The 26932-nt window shown below is 36.8% G+C and overlaps 1 protein-coding gene across 1 annotated transcript in view; it reads right to left on the reverse strand.

The window, feature by feature from the left end:
* VIPR2 (vasoactive intestinal peptide receptor 2) overlaps nt 1-26926 on the reverse strand; it is a 48890-nt gene extending 21964 nt beyond the window's left edge. The window contains exons 1-5 of the mRNA XM_015619499.1: nt 26815-26926; nt 23822-23924; nt 12247-12354; nt 8506-8603; nt 619-716 (exon numbers count right to left, since the gene is read on the reverse strand). Of these exons, the coding sequence (XP_015474985.1) occupies nt 619-716; nt 8506-8603; nt 12247-12354; nt 23822-23924; nt 26815-26865 (458 nt within the window). The 5' untranslated portion in view covers nt 26866-26926. The remainder of the gene's footprint in view (nt 1-618; nt 717-8505; nt 8604-12246; nt 12355-23821; nt 23925-26814) is intronic.
* Nucleotides 26927-26932: the final 6 nt, after the last annotated feature.

The raw sequence follows: 26932 nt of genomic DNA on the forward strand, positions 1-26932 counted from the left end.
AGTGGTCAGGTGTTGGAATGAATTGGCCAGGGAGGTAGTGGAGTCAACTGTTTTTGGAAGTGTTCAAAAGGTGTTTGGATGCAGCACTTGAAGATATGGTTTAGGGGTGATTATGGCAGTGCTGGGTTGATGGTGGGAGTAGATGATCCTGGAGGTCTCTTTCAAATTTGGTAATTCAGTGATTTGGTGATTCTGTGATTTAAAGCCCCAGCTGGACAAATTAGAGATTGCCTTTGATTACAGTACTCCTGGAAACCACTCAGAAGCTTCTGCAAAAAACATGGCTGAACTCTTGTCCAGGGGTGAGATCAGCATCCAACTAATTCTCAAGAGCAATTCAAGGTGTTGATTTTATTAACCAAATAGAAAATGTTTTATGCAATCATTCCTAAATTACTGTTCTTTCTTGCATGGGCTGTAATGCCTGTAAATTTGTAAAATGCTTTGAAAGTTGTTAATATGATCAGTGCTAGCAAAAAATCTAGTGAGCATTACATTACTGTCAGCTGTTTAACTGCAAAAAGTATAAACTCAATGCATTTTCGAAATAGCTGAGCAACCAGAAAACAGTTAAAGATGTCTTGTCATTGTTAATATTTATTCATGAAAAACACATACCTGAAAAGGCAAAGAATTATACTTCCTGTTGTAAGAGCAATCAGAGATACGCTGTGTCCAAGGGTATAAATTGCTTTCACCCTCACATAGAAGTTGACCTGCATAGAAAAATACAGCAGAAACTACTTACTGATATGTCAAATTGTCTGTGAAATGATCTAACTGTCCATTAAATAGCTTTGAAAGCTATAGCATGATTTTCATTCTTTGCTCTACAGTACATGATGAGAATGTTATATCTCTATTCCAACACATTTTTGCAAGGCAACATCTCAAGGGAATTTACTTCAGTAGAAAATTCAGCCTCAGGAATTCAAAACTTAGACACACAATCTGGTACTATTCCAGTTGATTATACCATGTCAATGAGGTCAAATAAAGTATCAGAATCATCAATTTCCATGTACACAATCAAACTGGTAAGAGCAAGTCAGTTTGAAAGAACGGATTATCTCTAAAAGAAATAATTTCCCTCAGTCCTTCTGCTCTAGAGTACTTTGTAATGCAGTTATACATGAATTTAGTTTTAAGGACACATTTAAGTCTCATTAATTTCCTCTCCTAAATGTTCAAATACTTTATTAAGTGGTGACCCAAACAACCCTTTCTTTAGTAAAGTTACTTGCTAAAATTTGGAAAGGAAATTTTTCAACAGAGGAAACGCAGACTGAAATACACAGTCTGCTGATTAACTGCATATATCTGTAAATATACCAGCTGCACACTACAATAAATCTTATTCTGAATGACAACATCAAGAAAAATAGGGTTAAGTATTTTCAAAATTAAACTGCTTCTCCATTTATGCCTACAACAAAATCATTAGACTGACATAAGTTTCCACTCAGACTAGATAAAATATTAAGAGTGAAGATTTTTTTTATTACATTAAAATCATGAAATTGAAGACTTTAAAAGCAGTGTGGAACATGCTACATATAAGAGACAGAATTTCAATATTTAGTGCACATGGTTATCATTTGCCTTCCCAAACGATGCCAGTAAAAAGTAGCAAGGAAGGAACACTTTTAAGTAAACTAACATAGCCAAAGGAATCTCAGATCAGTTAGTGTATTTATTTTTATAGAATTCCAAAGGCCAAGTAAGGAAGTTATTTTAGCAATCCCAATTCATGATGAAATTAGCTGAACGTTCCCTTTGCAAATGTTATACAGATATGGAAAAGGCAATATGAAATGTGAAATGAAATGAAGACTTTTGCAACTGCACTGTAGTAGATATGGTTTAAGTGGAAAAATATGGGAAGCAACTGCCATGGATCTTAAGTGCATTCATAGCAACTGTTGTTATATATTTCAACGATTAGACTGTAGAGTAAGAGAGTCTTTTGTACTTTGGTATAAAGAAACTAGCTGTTCAAACTGTACTGAGATGATTGAGACATGCCCAACAAGAAAACTGGACTGGTTTAATTTTTCATCATTCCACACAATTTTGAAAATTCTGTCCAGATTTGATTTCAGGAAAAATCCTCTGGCAGAGACACTTGAAATTGGACGTATCTGGTTTCAGAATTCCTAAATGAAGGGAAAAATATGTGGAAACCCTGCATGAACATCCTAACAAAGCATCAGTTGTCCAGCCACACTGCTGTAACAGTGCCTTGATTTATCCTCTGGCTTTGTACTCTGAGCTTGACAGAAACTGCCAGGCTGCTGCACATGAAGTGACTGTCACTTCACCCTGCTAGAGAGAACAGAAGAGATGTCTTCTGCCAGGAAAAACCACACTATTTCATGTAATGCTTCTGGCATTCTGCACACACACACAACCCCTACAACAAAGTGTCTGACTAAAATCAAAAGAAGAAGCCTGTGTACATTTAGCCCAACAAACAGCTGTCAGTATCAGCAGGACTGAGTCTCTCTGCTGTCCATTCCTTTGCCAAACAGATGAATGTGAAATAGCTGCATGGAAGTATGTCAGGATTGAAGTTAATCAGCCAAGAGTGCTTGGACATTACCTTAATAATGACCATGGTCATTTTGCTCAAGCTAAGCATGAGGAAATAAGAAATAATTACACAGTGGAAATTATTTCTCCTATGATAATAATTATCCTGTATTCTACACTTGAAATCGTAGAAAAGAACACCTTTTCCTCAGACGTTTTAGTGGTTTAGTTTTATAATGGACAGTAATCTTAGATGCTACAAAATTTTCTACTGATCAAAAATTAACTCTGCTTCTCAAACTGTTGCAAAGGGTAGTAAAAATTAACCCACTTCTAATTTATTACATCAAAAATTACAATTATTCAAATTCATGTGTTATGATTTTCAAAAAAAGTGTAGATGATTAGAATGCTTTAGATTATTAGCATGAAGTACTTTATCAGACTCAGCACCAAAGATGATGCAACCATACTGCTCCTTACATTTCCTGCATGAACATAAACCAGATGTGTCTTAATTTGCCTGTAAGACCTCTGACTCCAAGTGACTCAACAAAAAATGGTGTTCTCAAATCATATGTCAGTTAAATATACTCACAAACTCTGTAAAGACAAAGAGTTAAATTCCACATTGTGCTGTGGCAACTGAAAACCAGAAAATCATTAGACTAATATTGACTTAGTCACAGCTATTAAACATTTGTCACTTGTCTGTATTTTAGCTTGTACCCTTTAGAGACAAGCTCTTTGTATTGTATTGGTGCAAAAGAAAGAGGCAAAGCAATGCCAAATCTCATAGGACACAAAGGAATATATTTTATATACAAAATGGGATATCTTACTTATTTCTTACTACTCTGTGTGAACTGTAATTACCCAGGTCTCAAGTAACACTCAGCTTTAACCCCTAAACTTAAAATATAAATGTGCAAGATTGGCAAGAATAAAATGACTGCAACAAGGCATGGACTAAAAAAGAATTTCAGAAATTATATTTCTGACATTTTAACACAGATGAAATATCATAAGCACTTCAGATTTTATAGCTCTTTTCAAAGGAAAAACTGATTTAAGTCATACACATGAAATTGAAATGCCATTATGAAATTGAAATCATATGAACTTTTCTGCAGGTCTAACAAAATCAGTACTTTTGCAACACAATAAGAACAGCTGGCCTCTGCAAAATATTCACAGGGTTATTTAAGCAATGCTGATTCCAAAACTGAAATCCAACTATTTATTTTTAAACTTCCGAGGAAAATATTAAAATTACAACCACTACAGCAAAGTCAATAGGTGTTCAGGCATAGAAAAAAATCAGTGGCTAAGATTTTTAGAAGAAATAATGGGAATGGTTACAGGAAGGGTAAATGTTTTCTAAAGAGCTAATCCTAAAATGTTTACCCTTTTTTGTAGCTACTTAATGTTAATAGTTTTAAAAGGACATAAACCCTCACACATAAAATGAAATTGGATTAGTACAAGTTTGCCTAATTTTTCTTAACTTCAATAAATACTTTGCAAAGTCTATTTTTAGGCACACTTGTGTTTCGTTGTTTTAGAAAAGACACCTGTTTCTGCTAGTGTTTCCTTTAAATTTAGTTTCATGTTATTTTCACTGAATTCAGGAGACAGAATTCTTCTGTTTATTTACAAAATAGCACAGAAGAGCAGAGACACTTCCTAGGCAAAGCTGACAGTCACCCAGTAGATCTCTTAACATCAGCCTTGGTTTGGAAGGACCTCTAGGGGTGAGAAGGTATCTAAGTGCTGAAGGAGAAAACACTGGAGAAAGAGCTTGATTCTTTGTCCAAAGGGGTTTTGCTGTTGACATAAAATCACTCTTAATGCATAAGAAAAGCCCTCAACTTTTTATTAATTTGCTTAAAAATATAACTTATCATTGCTAAGGAATATATGACCATCATCATCCCAACTGGCTCTTCATTTTGTTTATTCTGTGGGATAATATAACCCTGTAATATTGCATGTAAGAACTTCCTCTTTACAGATATAATTATTTACAACTGTATTAGAATTTGTGGTCTTAAATTTTCATGATCCATGTGTCAATATTTGAGTATTTCATAATATTTGAATATTCATACTTGAAGAACATATCAGAAAATCTTAAGCTGTACAATGTAAAATAAGAACTGGGCCTAGCAAATGTGTTCAATGCCTTAGATGTATTACATTTTGTGGAAAATTTAATTTTCTCTTAAAGGACACTTATACACATTTTAAAATTATGTATGTAGAGAAGAATAGAATTTACCAAAAGGACATGTAATAAAATTGTTATTCCTCATGGGATTTAATAATTTTTATACAAGTAATTAATGATATCCTTTTTCTGACATTTTTCCTTCAATTCACTTTGAACCTAAACACCACCCAAAATAAAGATGAGATCAGCATTGCCTTAAGTATCTCTTAGTAATAGTGGCATCATTAATTTTAATTATGTCAGTCAAAATGTCTTCTTATTCAAAGTTCCCTAACCACAGTGGCGGAGATGACAACTTTGTAAATGCACAAACTTCCACATTTTCCTGTGTAAATGTGTATCAGCAGATGTATCTGTGAATGTGAACACTCACTGTGTACTGGAATCTAGCAGTTTATTGAATATTCCACAATTCATTCATTCATTAATTTCTCCCCATGAATTTCTCTTCACATGACACCACACATTTAAATCACACAGCCTGTAACTTGTACATAGTGGGGCTCTTGTGTGATCTAATAAATCCTGGGGCAATTCACACTAAGATCAGACAAAGCTGCATTAACTTATTCAGTCATTATATTTAAATAAAGTGGACACATTTCAGTGCTTTACATTCACCAAACATCTTGCTGTGTATTAATAATGCTGACACAGAGTTTAATACCATCTGACAACAGCTAGGACATATCTCCAGCTTGTTCAGTCTAGATAGAAGATGTCAAAGTTTGTCAAGGAAAGACTGCAGTGAGGCTTGAGTTTGGTTAACACACCTTGATGTGTGTTTCTAGCATGGTCAAATCAAGCTTGCTTTTTTTTGCTCTTTGCATGTTGTACTGCCTTGAGGTCCACAGAAATATAAAAGGGAACAAAAAGATACTTATCTGAATACCTAAGATGAACTTAAAACTTGGTCTTGAAGGTTAGCAGTAACCAGTTTACTTACAGAAAAAGGTCTAGAAGCATATAATAAAGGTTTAGATCTACACTTCAATGTCCTAACATACAAATAGTTTGCTCAGACATTATCACTGTCAGGCTTTAACCCCAGCGGCAGCAAAACATCACACAACCACTCCCTCCCTCCTCCCCCTGCCATGGGGTGGGGAGGAGAGCTGGGAAGAACATAAAACCTTTAAAAAAAAAATTCCTTGACTTAGAGTAAGCACTAAGCAACAGATAAAACACCAGTGTGTTACCAACATTATTCTCACACTAAAATCAAAACACAGCCCTGTACCAGCCAGTAGGAAGAAAGTTAACTCTATCCCAGATGAAACCAGGACAGTCATATTTATCAAACTGGTCCCCCATAAATAATGGCAGGAGCAGTAAAGAGCACTAAGATCTAGATAGAATAAACCAAGGGTTTAAACAGGCACTTACAGTTAATTTCAAAATGTTAAGCAAATAGTTTCTTTTTATAGAACCTGCTAATATATCATTAACATGGAATAAAAATGGAATATTTTAATGTGAACATAAAATCAATGCAAACTGTGGAAGCATGCAAGATCTTTCAGTAAGAAAATAAGAGGTGACATGTTTATGCTATTTTTAAATAAGCTTCCTTATTTCAGTGCATTTTTAAGCATAGCAATTTGATACCTGTTAACAAATTATTCAGTATTTGTTCACAGACCTCGATCATTTAAACCTTCTCTAGAATATTCAAAGCTGCCCAAAATAAATGCATATCTGCAGACAGATATATGCCTGTGTGTATGCATATATATAGAATATGTGGAATATGTATAGAAATAAGCCACCTTTGCATTGAAGATAAAAGTCTGTATCTTAAAAGACAGGAAAAAACCCCACCGGAACAAATACTTAGTTGGATCTATAATGGAAATTCATTCAGCAATGAAGATACAGGCACCAAAGCTACACCAAAGACAGTTTCTACTTATTCCTCTAAAATTGTCTTCAAAGGAAAATTTAGGACTCACTCTAGGAAAACTGTTTTACCACTTCCCTAAAATATTAGTTAATGTAACTTTGGGGACACCCTCATATGCTTCATCCCCCATACTGTAGAGCATGTTGTTGCATGACATCTTTATGCCCAGAATACTCAGTATCCAAATATTAGGACTTTATTTTTATCTTTCATAGTTGAAATATTAGATTAAAAAAAAATAAAAATAAAGAACTACACTGATTTATGCTGAGTAAAGATTTTGGTTTGGGGGGCTACCATTGAGCACTAAGATCCAAATTCAAGAAAACATCTGTGTAAACAAGTAGCTGATGCAGAACCTCAAATGCCTCCTGAAATCTCACTGCTGCATGATAACTGCATTTTTCCATTGTCTCTATGATTTATATGTATGATATTATATTGATTGTATGTTTGCCGCTAATTTTCCAGCACCTGCTTTCCACATCCCTCTCTTGATTTTCATCCTCACACTTTTTCTATTTGCTTTTTTGCTTTTTTCAAGTCTTTTGCAAATGTTCCGGCTATATCCCATTTCAAGTTGTCTAGGTTAATTCCTGCAATATACTCAATTTGCATTTTGTTCACCTCCTTCAAATTACTAATGAATATGTCAAACAAGAACGGCTTTTCTATTATACTAGTTCATCTTCTAACTGTTTCTCACTACTTGAAATATTATATTTTGTTAATTTGAATTTTTATGCTTTGACCCATCTTCATACCACATGGCAATTCTTGGGTTGAGTGACAATGTTTAAAGTGGCTGTTTTAGCAGTAATACATGTGTGTTCCCAAGCTGTCAGATGACACAGATGTTTTAGAATTTGTCTTCAGAAAAGTTGGGAAAACAATATATTCTCTCAATTTTCTCTATTATCTATTTTCAACTACAGTAATGGCTGGGCTTTTAAATACAGAAAGAAATGCTAAAACCTTCCTGCCTTAGCTGGAATACCAGTGCATCTCTGCAAGCCAGACAGAACAGATCTGCTACAGCTATTCCACACGTACTAAAATCCAGCTGGCCAAGTATCTTTGTTCATGAGAGGACTTAATCTGTTTTGGGTAACAAGAATTTTACTGACACTGTGAGCTCATCCTTGTAAACAAACTCTTGGTCTGTTAGCCTCAGTAGGAAAACAGACAGAAAATACATAAAACATGATGATGAAAACTCTTCCCTCAACAAAAAGAGATAGTATCTGCAAAGTGAACAAATTCAGTTTTCCATGCATAGTTTATTTAGGATACCTTTTAGGACAGCTTTATGAATAACTTACAACTGCTAGCACAATTTCAAGTCCAATATAATCCCCAACTGATTATAATAACTCAAATGATCTAAATCTATTCGATTTTACTTATAACTTCAACACATAGCATCAACCAAGTCGTTCACGCAATACTAACAGATTATTAGTATTAAGTTTTGAGACAACTTTTAAAAATATTCATTTGAAATAAAAAACTTCTAGAAATAACACAATGCAAAACATATGGTGCACCAGCTGAGTACCACTGCAATATTAGATATACAGATCCTTTACTGCAATTGCCAACTGTTTATAGCTTTGAGTTTCAAACAGTTACTGAGTTCTATATTCCTGATTTTATCTCATTAGACAACTGCAATCCAAGCATATTGCAACCACCGTTATGAAAAATTACTACAGATTTTCATTAAATCTCATTTTTATTCAGTCTGAGCAAAATGGGATTTATTTAGAAGCAGAATATATCTGGTATCTGTACTGAACACCATCATCTAAATGAATAGAAAAAGTATTTTTCCTACCTTATAATCGTCTTCGTAGTCATTATATCCACAAGTACTTAAGATGTCAGGAAATATATCCGACCATCCATTACTTGTACAATTTTTGCTAATATTTCCTGTAAAGCAAAATCAGAGAGTTTAAATCAGAAAGATTTAAAACTCTTCTCACCAGTGACTCCTTAAACAATCTGTGTCATTAACTGGTTGCAGCCTTGCTCTTTTTCTTTTATTTCCTAGGACTCTTCCTTGGAGTTGCCTTTGCACTACAGAAAAACAGAAGTAAACCCCAGACTTTTCCTTTGATATAACAGCTATTTCTGTTGCACATCTGCAAAAGCATAAATTGTTCTGCTATTTTATTTAAAATACTCAGGAGGGAGCCATACATTTCACTCTGTAAAGGGGGTATTTGTAGGCAAAGTAATTTGAAAGAAAAGTCATTTCAGTGAGAGTTGTTCTAATCTCCAATTTAAGCCTTCTGAGAAGCCAACAGCAAGGGATCTGCTGAAGAGTTACAAAAGCTCTTAGACATCAAGGTGATGACTTACTGCTACAGCAAATGTTGGTAAGTTTTGTAATGGTGTAAATGCCAAATTATGCCATAGGCTGAAGAATGAGGAATAAAGATGCATGCTGAATTTCCCTCTTTGAACCAATACTGAAGCAATATTGTACAAGGAATGTACAGGGTGTTTGGAAGTATGGCTGGAAAGGAATTTTGAACATTTATTTATTTCAGAAAGTTTCTGTTTGGAACTGGTAGAAAAAGTTGACTCCAGAGACAAAATCACACAAAAGAGATGGAGTAAACTCATGATTCTACTTGTTAATTTAATTAAAATTATTTAATTTTCATGCAATATGGAACAATTTCAAGAGGGAAAAGCAGAAAAACCTGAGGTCAGACTAATAGCCATCACATTTGTCATAACTTACTCTTACAATGTTAATTCACAGCCAACTTCCCCTCACATTTCTTAGAGCAATTTGTATATCTATGATACTGGAAATCTATAATAATATACTGCTTTGGTTCGCAGTTTACCACTGGTTTATAATTGACTTAAAGATGTCTGGCCTTTACCATAGAAAAATGAATTTATGCGTCATAGATCAGTGTTGGTCAAGAATAACCAAACTTGTTTATATACACTCCAAACTAAAGCTTTTGTGATATTTACTTTGTTGATTTGTTACTGGAATTTCTTTGTATAAAGTCTTCAGTGGAAAGTTGTAAATATCCCATATATGGTTCACCAACCAGCAGTCAAATCTTTCCAGCTAATAAAAAGGCCTTGACCTGAACCCACAGTCTCCTCAAACAATGGGACCACTTTTGCTGTTTGGCATAGAAATGACATTTTTAAAAGAAAATGTAACCTATTTATACACTGTGAAGAGTCTTCACTTTAAAAGTACATCAAGATTCTCTGACTAGGCAGAGCAGAGGAATGTGTTAACAGAACCACAAATTGCCTCAAAGCCAGTTTTGCAAGAAAAAACTCAATGTACTCAAGATGCTGAAGTATCCTCTATGTCAAATACTGCAATACCTTCTAACCTAAAGAGAGCTGGGCAATGTTCTATGGAAGGCAATGTTTATTTCTACACCATCTTTTCATGCAATTAAATATTTCTAATGGCAACCTTATTTAAAACCTGTAACATGACACATACATTTGAATAAAAACTTTACAGAATAACTTTCTAAGACTCACAAATTTGTACAATACAGGAAAATATTACAGGATAATATGATTGCTTTTACAGTAAAAATTATTTTAAACAAAAGTTACTAATATTCAATATAAAATTAACCATGTGGCATGCTTAAACTATAATGTAGAACACCACAGAAGAAACTCAAAATCAGCTTTCCAAAAGTTCTAAAGATGAGAAGACAGCTACTTTTTAAAATTCAATTTAAATTTGGAAATCCTTTAAGGAATTCCTTTAAGGAATTTAAAAGCCTACTTGCAGTTTGGAATATCTGCATAAAAATAAGGTAGTCTAGATCATCTTGTAGTAGAATTTTAACTCCTCTAAAACACTAAAAGCTAAAACATACATCTCACAAATCTGGCTAAATAAAAAGATTTAAATATCTTGTTTGAAGGTATTTTCACAATTTTCCTCTATAAGAATGAAATTAATTTGTAATGCGAATGAATTAAATAAATTACATATTCCTGAGCGTAATCAACTTATGAAAATACCAATATGCTTAGTTAGCTCTTAATTGAATCAACCATGCAAAATGTTTGTTGTCTTCCTTCTCTGAAATTATTGAAAGACAAGATTTATGAAATGTATAAACCTTTACAAAACTTTATAAAACTCTTAATTGAAGAGGGACCTCTAAAAATCAACCCTGTTAGTTCCACAAGCAGGAAGGAAACCAGTAGTTACGAAAAAAGCTGGATCTGAGAAAACAGTTTGATAGCAAACTATAAAATGAAGTAATCTTTCAGTCTTGCTGGCACCATGGTGAAGTGAGATTGGGTTGGAATGCACTGTGAAGATTTCAGACTGAAATATTTATTGCAGTTGTTTTATAGTAAAATTAAAATGTTGTTGTAATATAACTAAAGTTTGTGAAATAAAGTCCAGAGAGTGTGCATGCTCTAGCTTTTGGCAAATAGAAGCAGCATGATTTAATTCAGACTTTGAATTTTTGATATTTATTAGTTTGCCTTGTCTCTTGACAACACTTTATTATCTTTGTTTGAGTAATTTGAAAACTTTTATAGATTTCACAACATTTAGTGATGATTACACATTCTTTCCCCTTTACAAATTGTTTAGACTATCCATGACAAACTAATCAAGATTCACCAGTTCCAGGAATGAAAACCTTTGCTTGTCTGTAGATTGTTTTACTTACCTATTTTTTACTGGAAAAAGACTTATTCAACAGTTTTGAGTCTAAAGGTATTTTAATCATACCCCAAATTAACCTCTAAGTTAAAAGTAATATTTCTAAAGCTCTCCACAGAGACACCAACCTCCCATTCCTCACCCCTCAATAAAGAATTATATAACTGTGGTAAGGTTTGCATCTTTTACCAGCTCTTCAGGACAATGGTTTCCCACCTGAGCAATGGGGATAAGATTTTTCCTAAAGCATTTTGAGATACATGTGAAATACTCTGTGTGCATCATCTATTTTCAAAACCCCATTTAAACGCCACAGGGCAAAATATGATTTATTGACAAGATGGTGCAGAAGATGGTGGACTTAAACCAGTTAAATGTTTCAGCAGACAGACACTGATGAGCTCTTTTCAAGTTCCATTAAAAAGCAGAATAAAAGCTTTCATAATAACTACCTTAAATTGCAATAGCAGTAATTTTTAGGTATTATCTGTTAATGTAGGCTCTTTATTCTCATGATGGCAAGGCAGAGCTCCCCTCCTGAGGCACAGAAGGAACAACCTACATGTGACCTGCTGGCAACTGTTAGAGATGTCAGTCAGGCTCAGCTGCCTTAGTAATTAACAAAATAGGTAAGAAAAGAGCAAGCAATGTCTGCAGCTTTGGTGAGTGTCACTGTATCAGAAAATATATTTAGGATCTAACTCAAAGAACACCAAATAGAACACAAAGATGATAATTTGGTCTTTTCATGGTGTATCCTGTAGCTCTGACATAAACTCCTAATCTATAAAGAAAATTAAATCCCAAATAAAATATTTTTAGCACATTATATTACAGAATACCAGAGAGAAGCCAGTAAAAGTTAGCCTAAAAATAAAATACCTGGTTTGCCAGAAAAAAGGCTGAATACTTTTGGACAAGGGACAGTGACTGTCTCTCCAATCTTCGCAGGACGCCAACAGGTGATGTTATCCCAAACTCCAACACATCCTGAAAAAAAACCAGCATGAACAGACTTGAAAGCTGGGTTTAGCTTATAAAGTCCTGGTGAAAGCTTTGGACAAACAGTTCAAAAAATATTAGACACCTTCAAGAAAGCTGCAAATATGATATTTTCTGTTCAAACTTGAAAGGAATCATGAGTCTGCTGATTAACCAGCCAATTTTTAGGTCAGTTAATACATTGTTTGCAAAATGTCTAATTAAAACAATGTCATTGTGATGTGAAGATGATAAGAAAAAGTAAGAAATATTAAAAAAATAACTCCTGAGCATTGATATGAATCATTAAGAACTGCAAAATTTTGAGAACTTCCTAATCACAGTTAAAATGGAGTTTCTATCAAGCAGACTGAACATCACAAATGAATATGTAAGTAGGTCATTGTACTCAGCACCACATATGATTGGAATGCATTATGATTGGAGAGTGTTTGGAACAACAGGCATAATTTATATTTATAGTGTATTTATAATAGCCTTATTTTACAGGATAATATCTTAAACTAAATAACAGACGTTTGAACAGAGAATGCCTCTATATATTGGTTTCAAGAAGGGGAGGGGGCCTTCACATTTTGTAGACATATTTTATAATGGCAGGAAATGCTTGTTACAGGTAGAGAGTAACTTGGTACAGCTTTGCCCATGTTGATGTCCATATTAATGGGGCTCAAAGAATACATCTTGTGAATGAGTGTAAATCTTCCTATAGCTGCTATAGGCACTTGGCTCAATCATGCCCTGTTTAAAGATGTCTGTTTATAATGCAGATCTTCTAAGCAAAGCAAAGAGCATGAAAGTTTGTCAAAACAAGCCTTCCAAGGACAAAGAAGTAAGGACATGTTACTCATCTTATCTCAGTTCAAGTTATTTTAGAAAAAAGAAATTGTGAAAAATTCTGTGTATTTATGTCTTCAGATAAGGAGATTAAAATTTACATTTGTAATTAATGGTAAGGGCAGAAATCAAACTATTATCCCACTGGCATTATCTCCATAAGATTATTAGTAGTATAAGGGACAGTTTGTTCCTTTCAGTAGAGAACATAAAACTTGGATTGGGAACTGTTCACAGCCATATTATTCTTCAGAATATTTATAGTATTAGCAATTAATTATTAATTTATTACGTGCCAGTGAGGTCATGCCCAAAATCAAGCCACATGAGTTAAATGAAACTTGAAAAGGAGTATTTAGAAATTCTGTATTTGTATAAAAACTTTCTAGTGCGATTAAACTTGGACAGCTTGTGTTGACTTAAAATATGCAGCATCCTGCTTTCAAAGTTTAAGTTACTTTCAAAGCACACTTAAACTAGGGAAGCAAAGAATGTGTAACAGGACCAGCAGCTGGATTTGTCCCAGGGCTGTGTCCTAACTGCAGCACAAAGATAAGCCAGTGGCACAGTGCTCCCATGGGATTTACTTTCTTTTGGAAACATCCATCCAAGTGTGGTAACTGTGAGGGAGCCTCTGTGTGGTACCAAGAACAAGGTTTGGAAATGATAAATGAAGATGAGAGGAGGATTATGGGGGAAATTCTGCATTTGATCACCAATTCCACAGAGTCCTCTTTATAGAGTTTCCCAAGGAATTGCAATTCTCCAGAGGATTCTCTTGCTTACGGGGATTGGATATTTCTTCGCTCCTCTTAGGATTGTACAGCTCTAAATGCAGCATCTGTTCTATATTCAGAAAGATGGTGCAAAAATAAGGGACTACTAAAGGGAATACTTCACAAAGTTTATCTCTGTGCATAGATAACGTAATCCCTTATCCTCCATTGCCCTGTATGGTGCAGCAACCTCTCTTGGCATTATCAACAGTATCCCTGAGAGCTCTTGGATGGTGGCGTGGCCATCTGTACACAATTTCAGGGGTTTGCAGTGAGCAGATCACCTTCATAGCCTTTGAAATGGAATTTGAACATGCTTAGGTGCTTCCTCAGCTTCAGTTCCAGGTCAAAATCAAGTCCAAATCTCTATGATGCAGCACCAGGGCTTACACAAAGGAAAAGAATGTTTACCTGAACCATGCTTCCTCCCCAACTGATTTTAAGCCAAAAACAACATCAACAGCATGACATACAAGTAATCAGAAAGACAAAGAAACTATTTTCTTCATCTGCCAGCACTCCAAACTACAGTGACAAAATGAAACTCTTTTGGCTTTGATTGATAGACTGCCTGAGCCAGCATAAACAAGCCCTGGAGTACACAAGAATAATTATCATCTTGTAAGACCTCAGACGTTTTTATTTAAACCCCATTTTCACTAACAGTGAGAGCTGAGTCATGAAACTGCACACTCATGGAAGCTGATGACTTTCTCAAATTTTCCCTTTTGTTTAATCCACTCTCTGTAAAATAGTGGGTTTGTTACAGTAGTCTGCAAACAGCTCAGAATTTTTAAACTTTATAATTTTTTCCTATCCTGCTGTGTATTTACTGGGCTAAGGTTTTGACAAACAGGCAGCTGAACAGCCTGGACTTTGAAGCTCCATTGTTATATTTTCCACAGAAAACACTTAAAAAAGTCTAATTCAAGCCTCAATTGCATGGAATACTATATAGAAAAATTGAGGTTTAATCCCTATTCCTACCAAAATTAATTAACACAATTTGTATCAAATCTCAAAGCTTGCTGGAAGGAACTCAATATACAAGTTTTTGATGTGCAAAACATCACAAGTCACTAGTGGTTTCTGGGGAATATGCTTTTTCCTTTATTTTTCCTCAGTATAATAGGACTTTACAGGCATCTGCGGCCCAGGAGAGAATGGCACTGTTTCAGATTCCTTAAATCAAATGGATGAAGTTACACCAAAGATGTATTTCTTGTATGTAGACTACATTCAAATGCATCACAAATCATGTGAGTGAAACTGAAGTTGCTGTCACCAGAACTCAAAGAATATTAAGCCTCAATTTATGTATATCTACAGGCTTACTGATAATGGTACAGGACATCTGAGAAAACTGCCAAAATGTCCTGGAGGCATCTATAGTCACTGAATGACTGCAGTGGGCAGCTGAAAACTGGTCTAGTCTGAAAACTAAAATGGCATTACTGGTGTAATTACTGCTAGAATTACAACTGTTAAACAACAGTGGACTTTGTGGGTTTTCAAATCACACCTTTCCTCATTGCCCCCTTCTTCCAATTACTACAGATTTTTAACAATATTGCACTCATGTATCTTCTTTTTCTCTTAGGGAAACATTACCTTATGCAGAGGTGGGACACAATTGACTAACTTCATCCTAAAACCCATGAAATTAGGCCAGGTTAATTGCTCCCAGCAATTGCCAGTGACCACAAAGCAGTCTATGGAGCTTTAATTGCCACGCTGTTGGGAAGTGAAGGTGTGGCAAATGATATGTTAAATGTTTCTGGTTTTCTACATTATCTAACTTGATCAAACTTAGTATTCTCCTCTCTACTCACTCTCTACAACTCTCTGTCCAGCCAGTAATTCATTCAGTGTTAGGACTTCTGGACTGTCATCCATCAGTGCAGAACTCATAAGATCATTATCTGAAGTCTCATTTTCTGGAAATTTTACCCATCTCTCACATACACAGGCCTGTTTCCTACTGTCTCTGAAGAATATTAATCAAGTAAGATAAAAAATACTCATATTTTTAGGTTTAAGTAAGGTTTTACATTTTAGTTCTGGTACCAATATTACCAGTTAAAATGATACTTTCTAAAGCTAGCATTCTATTTCTTTCTGTAGCTCACTTTTAAGGTAAAACTTTAATTGCACCAATGTTTATTTCATATAATGTCTGTCATTTTTATTTATAATATTTTTAAATATTATAAGTACCCAGAGGTAATTTAATGTACATATTTTATTATGTTCATTATTGGATTTAGTCTCTATGTTTGCACTGTGCTTCAGTAAGTTCTCAAGCACTGAGTGTTTTTCTCATTTCACTTTGATAAGCACACATAAAAAGTCAGCCCAGCTTAGATCTGTGTTAGCTCCTCAACTTTTTCTGCACATCTACTGCCATATTCTTCACCTTTTTCTTTAACTATTGGGCTGGTTCTGGTTGGGATAGAGCTCATTTTCTTCCTAGTTGCTAACAGGGGGCTGTGCTTTGGATTTGTGCTGAACAGTAGGTTTTTGCTTTCCCTATTAAACTGTTCTTATCTAAATGCAGGAGTTTTCCAGCTTTTGCCTTCCCAGTTCTCTCCCTGGTCCTGCTGGAAGGGAGTGAGTGAGTGTCTGTGCGGGGCTGGGCTGATCTCTGGGGTGAAGCCTTTAACAACTTCATAAAACTAGCAAAGGCAAAAAGAAAAAGGGTTCTTCATCCCTGATTCTGTGGTGTTTTTCTGCAGGAGAACACTCCTGTAGCCTTCATAGAACAATGCCTTTTCAATCTCTTCATTTGCACCATTTATTTCTCTGATGTGTCACACATAGCATATCCAAGGAAACAATCAAACTTCCCAGAAAACCTTTGCTCAGTGACTCGCCCAAAAGTCTCTTCCACTGATCCCCTCTCCTGTTCCTCCAGAGGATACTGCAGATGCTATTGTTAGCAAGTTTCAATGAGATCACTTTCTTTATTTAAATGTTTGGTCTTTAATGCTTGTCATGTATTTGCACATAGTTCATAATAAAAGGAAACAGACTATAAACTACATTTTTTCCCCCCATCTTCTTCAGCTTACATAAGTACTGCCATCCCATTCATCATCCTGCTTTTTGAGATCCAGTCTTTGAGCAACAAGTTCACTTACCTACGTGTGCTTCTTCTTCTATAAAAAACATGAAACACAGGTTTATGCTGGAAAGTTTTGTTTATAGACACATTTATAAATATACAACCACTAGGTGGCACTTCGTATTTGGATTTAAAATTTGTCACTTCCAAGAGAGGTATAGCATTTTTTAAAACTGTCTAGGCGTGCATAAAACACGAAAAAACAACAGAGTGCTTTGAAAATGAGTCAGAAAGTCGACAGCTAGCCTAGGGTTTATTTTTCAATGTTTTGAGTTTTGCACTTGGCAGAGCAGGAGCCATCTCACCTCTTATGGGCAAGGATTTCTAGGCTGCAGGTCTGTGTGCCACAGCATGGAACTTAGGTCGCATGGGAATTATGAACATATATGGACTGACATTCCTTCTGCATTTTCACACAAGTGATAGAAAAGAAACAAGAGGTGCTGCACAAGTAGCAAGCTGGCAAACTGGGAGCAAAGCTTAGAGTGGGGGTAGGAATGAGACAGTCCCAAAAAAGGCTGTTGCTCCACCTGCCTTAGGTAGGGAATTTCCCACCTGCTTTTGTCAGAGCCCCAAGAGCACGAACAGGCTGTGATGGTCCTGGGGCTGCACCTGCCTTCATCCTCCTCAGAGCCTGTGCCTGCCTCTTCTCTTGCACTGTGGCCCAGCTCTGATGCTCTGTGCTGGGCCCTGACCTGCCCATGGGGGCTGATGTCCCTGTCCCAGGGAGGTGACACCTGCCCATGGGGGCTGATGTCCCTGTCCCAGGGAGGTGACACCTGCCCTGCCCTGGGCTGTCCTCACCTGGGGGAAGGACCCTGCCTGCCCAAATCCCCTCTGCATCGTGTGCCTGTAAAAACACTGGCTACAACGTGGGCAAGAAGCAGCCCCAATTACTCAGAAACACTGAAGAAATGCCAGTGTAAAAAGTTTTAATTTCTGGACAACAAACACTACTTGTAGACAGCAAACAGAAATTTGAAATTTTACTGATTTCATCAGATTTAACTAGTTTAGACAGAATGATGAAAACAATAGAGTTCGTCTCATATTAACCTGAAATATTTGCAGTTCATAGGTTCTTCAAAAGCCAGTTTTGTTACCAGGAATGGCAAAAATACTGTCTCCCAGATTTCTAGAGGATTTCTGGATTTTCATGAAATTCAACACTTCAGAATAAATGTCTTATTTCCCTTTTGAAGAAAAGTTTCCTCTTAGAGACTCAAAAATACATCTGCCAGTTTTACACTTAATTTGCATATTTTTAGGGTTCTGTGGGGAAATATGGAAGTTGCCAGCTAAAATTTTGAAAAAAAACCCACTCAAAAAAGAAAAAAAAATTAATTCAAATTTTCCAGGTAAATCCTGCTTTCCAATTACTCAAAATGTCTTTTAGTGGCAAGAGCATTTATTTTTGTATGACTGAACAGCATGCTAATCTTACCGTAAGAACATTATTTTCTATTCTTATGCAAATATATTAATGAATGTATAGTCAAAGCTGTAAGAGGTACCTTCACCTTTATGTTGCCCCAATTCTGACATGCTGTACATTCTTGATAATTACCATTAAAAATCAATATCCTGCTCATAAAAAAACCACCACAAAATATTAAAAGTACCTATTAAGAAGTAGGACCATATATTTCTGCTAGTATATGTTATGTCTAACCCATGTGCATTGTTGTATTAGCTGAAGCTTTTTCAGTGTTTTGGTACTCAAAATTCCTTCCTTGTGGTATTTCAGCTTTGGATGTCATGGAGAATAGACTGCCATGGCCACAGCTGTCTTTATCAGGACTGAAGCACTAGACTATGCTGGGCAGTATTTCTTTCAGAATCTTCTGGAAAACACAAAAAAAAATCACTTATGGCTGTGCATTTTCTTTCTTCAGGGCTACAAATGCCATATATTAATGTCTACTGCTGAATTTCTGCTTACATTTTGGTTAGAGCAGAAATTTCATGTCTTCAAAATCATTGTGGACACCTGGTGCTTTTCTTCATTCCAAAAGGGTTTGTTATTGTCACTCTTAGTAAACTTTATTATGTAAGATTTTTGAATGAGGCTGATCAGGATGTTTTCTTGGTCTTTGCCATGTTATCTACAGTTAGTTACATTTTAGTAAGCAACTCCCTTCATTCAATGTCCTTTCTCACCTTTCTCACCCAGCCTCCTTAAAGCACATAGCTCTGCCTCTCTTCTGCCCTCAAATATTTAAGTACAGCTTCCACAAAACCCAGACATAGTCAATACCATAAGGATCAGTTTTATGTGGTGTCATTAATGATTACACTTCAATCAGTGAAATCCAAAACATAAAAATATTCAAAGCAGCCTGCTTAGCTTCCTTCATTTAAAAAAAAAGTGTGAATTAAAAAGTAGCAACATATCTGTACTACAGCTGGAAAAGCAGCAGCACAGATATTTGAGAAAGTTAAAGTTGTTCTTCCAAGAGTTACTGGTGCTGCATGAACGAAGTTCCATGACCCCACCACCTCATTTAATTCTACTTTGATTGCTCCCACAGAGGACTGTCAGCACCACTGCAGTCTGACTCATTTTACAGAGAAAATAACCTTAAAACTAAACAAAACCTGATTCAAGACCTTGATGAGATAGGGAGCATTAAGAAAGGGGAAACCTTGAGGACATCCCTTTTCACACAGCAAAAGAAAGGCCTCATCTGGCTTTGAGTCAGTCTTCTGTTTACTAAGGTGGAGAATAGAGTGATCACATTGGTGTAGTTACAGAGAGGTGTGTGTATTGTACACAAAGGTGTGAGGGTGTGTGTAAATGCAAAATAGGCACCTTTCTTCCTGGAAAAACCACCTTAACAGGTAAGGTAGTCAGATAAATTTAACTTCTGGACAACTTGCCACAGGTCCAACATTCAAATGTTCATCCCACTGTTCTGAACAGCTCTGTTTCATCCACAAGATCGTGAGCTCAGTGGTGAAATCACTGAGGAGAATTCTATTGACAGTGCAGCTCAGGAGATTGGATTGCACAGCAATCCACACAACAAAGTTGGTCCCTCTTGCTTTAAACTTACCAATAACTAAGAGCATAATTTTGGTGTCTTGTCTCTTAATTTCCTATTACAAGCTGCATTATGAAGCTTCTCTTTGAGAGGTTTATGAAATTCTTTCCAAAGCTATTTTTCTTTTCTTCTACATCCCTTTCTCAAAGTTAAAATTCCATATCTAAAATTAAAAATGTCGTCTGACATATGGGTCACACAAAAACCTATTCTGGAAATCAAAATCCAAAAAGACGCATTTAACTGTGCAGCCATTTAGTAGAAGATGAATCAAAATCCCTAAACTTCATTCTTTTCATAAGGAAATATTTTTTTAGAACTTTCAGTTGTAGAACCCATTAAAAAAATCTCCAGAATTTTAGCATTTTTGACCATAAGATTTAATTTTTCACTTGAAGGTAAAGAGAAATAAGCCAGTTACTTTGTAAGAAAAAATTCTAAATACTGAATAAAGACAAAAATTTGCAGAAAGACAATTTTTATGTATTTTCAATCACTTTTCTTGGGAGCTTCCTATTTTTTTTAATTTTTTTTAATTTTTTTTTGGTAAGACAAGCCATCAGTAGATGAAAAACAAATTATTTATTTACCATACAGACCTCAAAATCTGTAGTTATTATGAGCTGGTTAAAATGCAATTCATCTGCCCTTCAAAAATAAAGAAATGTGCCTCTCCTAGGCTTCCAGCTAAGGTGCATCCATACCTCAGGGGCCAAATTATAGGAGGAAAGAAGACAACAAATGTGGGTAGAAGCTAATGCAGTCTTCAAAAAATAAATTACTAGATGTTCTAAAGAGCACTACAGAGAGGAAAGCACTGTCACAGGTCTTTGGAGAGTGACTTCTTCTCTAAATGGAGTGTAATGCTTTCCACTAATGGAAAAGTATGTGCTAATGCCTGAAAATCCCCCAAAGGGTGCAAAGCAAGAGGTTTGGGTGTCTCACAGTTTGACACTGACAAATGAACAGAGTTTAGACCAACTGAGTCCTTTGATTTTAGCATATCCTTAGCATTATTCAAAGGATACTTACCCTGTTTTTGTACAGTGTTTCCTTGCAAAACACCTTACTGCTTTAAGCAATGAAGTGAAGAAGTGCTTCATAGACTTCATAGTCAGTGATTTTAGGTGCAATGCAAAAATCAGTGAGTAAAATTCTTCAGCCTGTCTCTTGAGACAGCTCAGGTGTAAGATCATTTTATCATGTCAGAGAAACCCCAACAGCCTTTAAATGTTTCCTTTTTATCTCCCTAACTGGGAACTGAGAAGATTAGATAAGATATTCAATACATAATTGCCATCTAGTTCAAAGAAAGAAACTACTTGTCCCATACAATTTGGGTCCTCCAAAATTCAGAAGCTGTGCATGCCAGCCAAATTCTGGAGCATGTGATGTAGAGGTGCAAAGGTTTCCCAGGTGCCCAATAAATTAATGAAAATGTTCCCACTGTTTTTGATAATGGAGGTCCAAGTGTTCTGTGGAAAATCTCAGGGAACTCTTATTTCCAAGTTCAAGACAGTACCTTCTCAAGATTTCATGAAAAGCTTTTGTAAGTCAGGTAGCACATACTAAAGCTAGAGAAGTATGACAAGGGCTGTCATCCCTTTCCACCCTTCCCATTCAGGAAAAAGTGGAATAGCATTTATGAATATATTGCAAAGAATTATGTTTCAAATGTATTACAAGTTACATGTAGAGCTACAACTTGGACTAGTTCCAGTTTGCCAATTTTCATGAGTAATTCTTTTTTATCAGCAGTCAGAGTATTACTGTACAAAATAGTCCTTCTTTGTATGATTACAGAGAGCTTACGAGGAAACTAAGGACATGCAGAGAATGTCTATTTTTGTAAATGCAAATGCATATATTCAACATAGGCTACTCTCTGGAGGTTCTTGGTGAAGGTATCTGTAACAGGAAGCATGGAACAATATTATCTTTTGTAATATTAAACATATAGTTTAAAAAACATAAAATTTAATAAAACCCCACAGGGGCTTTACTCCAGTCTCCAACAAAACAGAATATTCTTTCAGTTTTAGATGGGCATTCAATAAAATGTCTAAATCCTTTCACTGCTGTTTTGCCACTGTCTGCAGGGTTGGATCAACACCATCAGACATCCTCAAGACATGAGTTTTCTTTCACAGCAGTTTGCCTTTGGAGACACCCCTCTTCCAGTGAAAAGAGTCTTGGAAGAAAATATTGACAGCAAACTTCTTTCTTCCCCTAGGGGACCCAAAATAAAACTAGTGTGCTTCACAAAGGTACCCTTAGAGCAGTCCAGCATCTGGATCACAAAAGTGTATCTTGAGGAAAGCTTGACTTTCAAAGCCATGTAACAGCTAACAGTGAATTTATTGGTTCATGATTTAATTCATTAAGCTGGGCTACTAATTATTTCTCCATCTGGCTTCCCACTAATATTTTTTATGTAACAGTCATTCTCTCTTCACCACTCATATATAAATAAAAACCATAAATCGAGATTAATTATTCCAGTAAGATTTAGAAATTTTTAATTACTGATCTTGATTAATAAAATGGAGAAATTATAATAAAATACAAACTGTTGATAATCCTTTGAATTTTTTATTTTATACAAATTAGTATTAGAATATGCACTGAGAGAGTTACACATTTAAACTGAGGAGAGGTGGAAAAAGTATCGTAAGTTGAGACTCATGTTTATGTTCAAAGAGCACTGCAGGTGGCAGGTCTCTGAGGTCCCATAATCATCTTCAGAGTGCATTTAAAACAAAATGAACACAAGAAGACCAAATAAACCACATATTGACAATCTGAATTTATCTGTCACCTTTTTGTTCCACTTGGTGAACAAATGACTTTTACCAGCAGTTTCAGCTTACAAGAAAAACGTCATTTTTCCATAAACTTTTTTTCTCTTCACATGAAAATGTAGGAAGGAAACCTAATAAAATCTAAAAAAAACCCCAAAACAAAACCCAAACAAAATCCAAACCAAAACAAACAAACAAAAAACAAACCCAAAAAACCCAAACAAACTCCAAGCCCAAAAACCGAACAAGAACCCCTACATCTACTATTCTTCTTCCTTCCATTAAATTACAGTTTGCTGAATGACTAGCTATGTTTATCCTTCTATGCAGAAGGAAAATGGAAACAATAAAGTAACACAGAGGGTTGGGGTTTTGGGCATGACACGACTGTCTGGTTTTCCCTTTGCTCGACTCCATGGTCCTCTGGGTGTGAATCTGATCCTCAGTCTGAAACACTGTCTGCTTGGGAAACCCAGAAATCCTTCCTGCCACTAGTACTTTACTCTCACCCATAGCCAGGGAGAAGGGCTTGGAGCCAAGGCTTTCAGCTTTCCCTCAGATTTGCTCTTTCTGCTGAACCTGTCATCACCAGCCTGCAGATGCTCTGCCAGTCAGAAAACACTACAACATCTCAGCACATGAGAATGTGTTTGCTCCCAGCTGGTGTCCCAGCCAGGGCATCCTTAGCATCTGCACACCTCTCACCACAAGCTTGCTGCAGCAGTACATTTAATGCAAAATTGCATAAATTCCAAAAACAGTAAAATCCCAAGCAGAGTTCAGACAACTAGGAAACAGTAATAAAAACAGTAAAGAAGGTAAAGAGAGAAAATCTCCACTACTCCCGTCATCTCTACATCACAGTTTTCGTACCTTTGTAGTCCACTGGCTTTGCATTCTTTAGAAGCTCCATGCACCTGGTTTCCTCCTTGTGAATCTCCAGCTGAAATCTGCATTCTGGATGGACACCATTCACCTGTGTCAAATTAACAAACAGGTTATGTCTTGAAACTAGAATTAAAATGCTTCATGAAGAATGTAACTACCAATAATGAAAGTCACAACTTCAATAGGCACAGGTTTCACCCAAGCACGTGCGAAGCATTTTTCACTCGCCCATTTTAGTTTCCAGATAAAGAATTAACTTTTTAGAACAAAATGTTGAAACAATCTACTGGCTTCTTCCTGTAGCATTCATTTAGCTTTCTACTGCATTCCTCAATATTATGCCACCAGATCTTTTTCTCCAGGAAAACTCTGAGCTGAAACTGAAATAGGAGAGTAGATACATTTGCTCATTTGCTTTTTTCCCCTTCTTTTAGTAAGTTAGGGAGCTGAAAGTTTAATACAAATCACTGAACATGAAAATTGATCAAACTTCATTCTCTTTGACATGGTAAATTCTGCTTTTCTTCCCTTTCCCACCATGTATATTTTACCTTCTGAAGGCCCCAGAGCATGAGTATTTGATTCAAGCAAATGAATACACAGGAAGAAAAACCCACTACTTAAAAATTAAAGCACTAATGCCTTAATTGGTTCAAAGCCCCGGCCCCAGTTCTTTGGTTTTCAGAAAAGTTTATCTATGTCCATGGGAAGGGGCAGGAATGCAGCAGTACTGGGGAGAGAGAGAAGTGAGACCCTGGAAAGTTGTTCTGGGGTCAGCTGAATTTGGGGAGGCAGTCAGAGCCTCACAGAGAAACACATGGAGTCTGTAAGAGACTGAATGGGAGAAATTACTGCAAGGAGGTGGCAAATAAAAAAGTTAGAAATGTCAGTGAAGCTGATGGGACAGTTAGATTAGCTCAAATGAAATCATATCTTAAATAAATAAAATGGGAATATGCAGTACTTCAGTCATCCTCACACCTCTCATTGTAATTACCAAGAAAAAGGTGGTCGCTCTCCAAGTTTCTGTCTTTTCTTTCACATCTTTTAGGAGACATTTAATAACAGAATCTGGTAATGATCTCTGATGCATGACACAGCAATTTTTAAAAAATGATAATTATTAAGTTGTGATTCTGGGCCCAGAACCTCAGATCCAGAGTTAGGACTGAGAAGCTGGTGATGCAGCAGTGTCTTTGTGGACAAACCACTTGCACAGCTTTTAAAAATACAGTGCAAGAGCCATAAGCATAACAGCAGGGGCTGTTATGAAAACTCAAAAAAATCTGTCTCTTCTCCAAATGTCTTATTTCACCATCTACAACATCAGAACCTGACTTCCTTTTCCATGTCTTTTCTCTGTGTTGAGTACTGAAATTATATGTTTTGAGTGCAGAATTCTTTTCCTTTCAAAGACACATATTTAACATAAATTAGGATCTCTAGAACTTATAATTTAAAGTTCAGCATTATACTGAAAATACCTACATCTTGGAATGTATAATCTTTTTTTGCAGATAGCGGCTATGTCAAATAAAAGTCCCATGCATACATAATGTTTTTTAATAGCACCTTCCTTTCACAGAACATATTTTTGACTGTTTTTCATTTCCAAGTGCAAACATTCAGTAACTGAATGTAGATTTCCTACTCATCAAGAAGTATTACAATTACTGGGTCTTGGAAAGGAAAGTTCAGTAAATAAAAATGTTAATTAAATGAAGGTTAAGTCAAACTAGCTACTGTAATTAAGAAACCTGCTGAATAAACAGCTTCTCTTTCTGGTACCTCCAAAATATCAGTGATTAATAGTAAGGTTAATTTGAAAACATACACTTGTTACTACCCAGAGGCAGCATGTTACTTTTCACAGCTGGGCTACATGCTAAACTGTACTATACTTCATTCTAATACATCCAGTTCATTCAGACGGACTTCACAAAGCTAAAGAGATTTAGGGTTCCAGACTAGGTGGCTCTGACCACCTCCCAAAACACATCAAGATTTTGAGGGCGCTCACCACTTTTTAGGACTTGTGCTCATCCTTCTTTCCCTCTGCTTAACCAAGGGTAGATTATCGTTTGTCACCAATGAATACAGAACCACATGTAAAGGTGCAATCTGAGCTGGAAATACAGCTCGGGAGTCCCTCTGCATTGTAAGCAGCTTAACAATTTCTAAAGCATCTAGACCAGCAGTTTGATGGATAAACATTTTCTCTGACAGGCAGCTTAAACTCACCTTCAGTATGGTTTCCCGACTTTTGGTGTTAACACAGTAAAAAAAAAAATTAAGGGCTTTAAAAAAATTTTTTGTGTGTATCATATTTCCAGCAATGCAACTAACTTTTACAAACTACTTAAGAAACGCTTGAAAATATAAAGATGATGAAAGCAGGCGCCCTAAAGAAGACTTCAGTATTCTGAATACTTCGTACATCGCAGTCCCACTGTACATATTACAGAGCACTTGTGCATGTGGGGCTTTTCCCCCCTACGATGACGGCCAGTGGCCTCTGGACCGCTCCCGGGCTGCGCTCCGTGAAAACTCTTCGCAAACCAGCGGTGTCCACCGGCTACGGGGAAAACTGCGGGGATCGAGCGGCGGCTCCGCGGGGACGGGACCGTGTCCGGCGGAGCGGAGCCGTGCGGAGCGGTCCCGGCGCTGCGGAGAGCCCGGGGATGCGGCAGGGAGCGCAGGGGAGCGCCCGGGGGTCCCGGCCGGGACCGCTCCCCTCGTTTTCCCTGTCCGGGGCCGGCCGGAGGCCAGCGTGGGGAGGTAGCGCCGTCCCGGAGCGTGTGCGGGGCCGGAGCGTCCGCACCTGCCGCGCCTGCCGCCGAGCCCCCGCCCGCGGAGCTGCGGGAACAGCCCGGAGGGCTCCGCACAGGCTCCTCGGGAAAGAGCCGTGGGGTCATCCCCGCCCGCGGTCGGGAGCGGAGCGAGTGTTCCCTTGGGCGGGCCGTGCGCCGGAGACTTACCCGCCCCAGGCTCCAGCAGAGCGAGAGCAGCAGGAGCGGCAGGGCGCTCATGCCCGCCGAGTGCCGGGCCCGCCGGGCTGCGCTGCCCCGCGGCGCTCCGCGGGCCCCGTTCGAAGGC

This window comes from Parus major, chromosome 2, assembly GCF_001522545.3.
Source record: "Parus major isolate Abel chromosome 2, Parus_major1.1, whole genome shotgun sequence".
Taxonomy (NCBI): Eukaryota; Metazoa; Chordata; class Aves; order Passeriformes; family Paridae; genus Parus; species Parus major.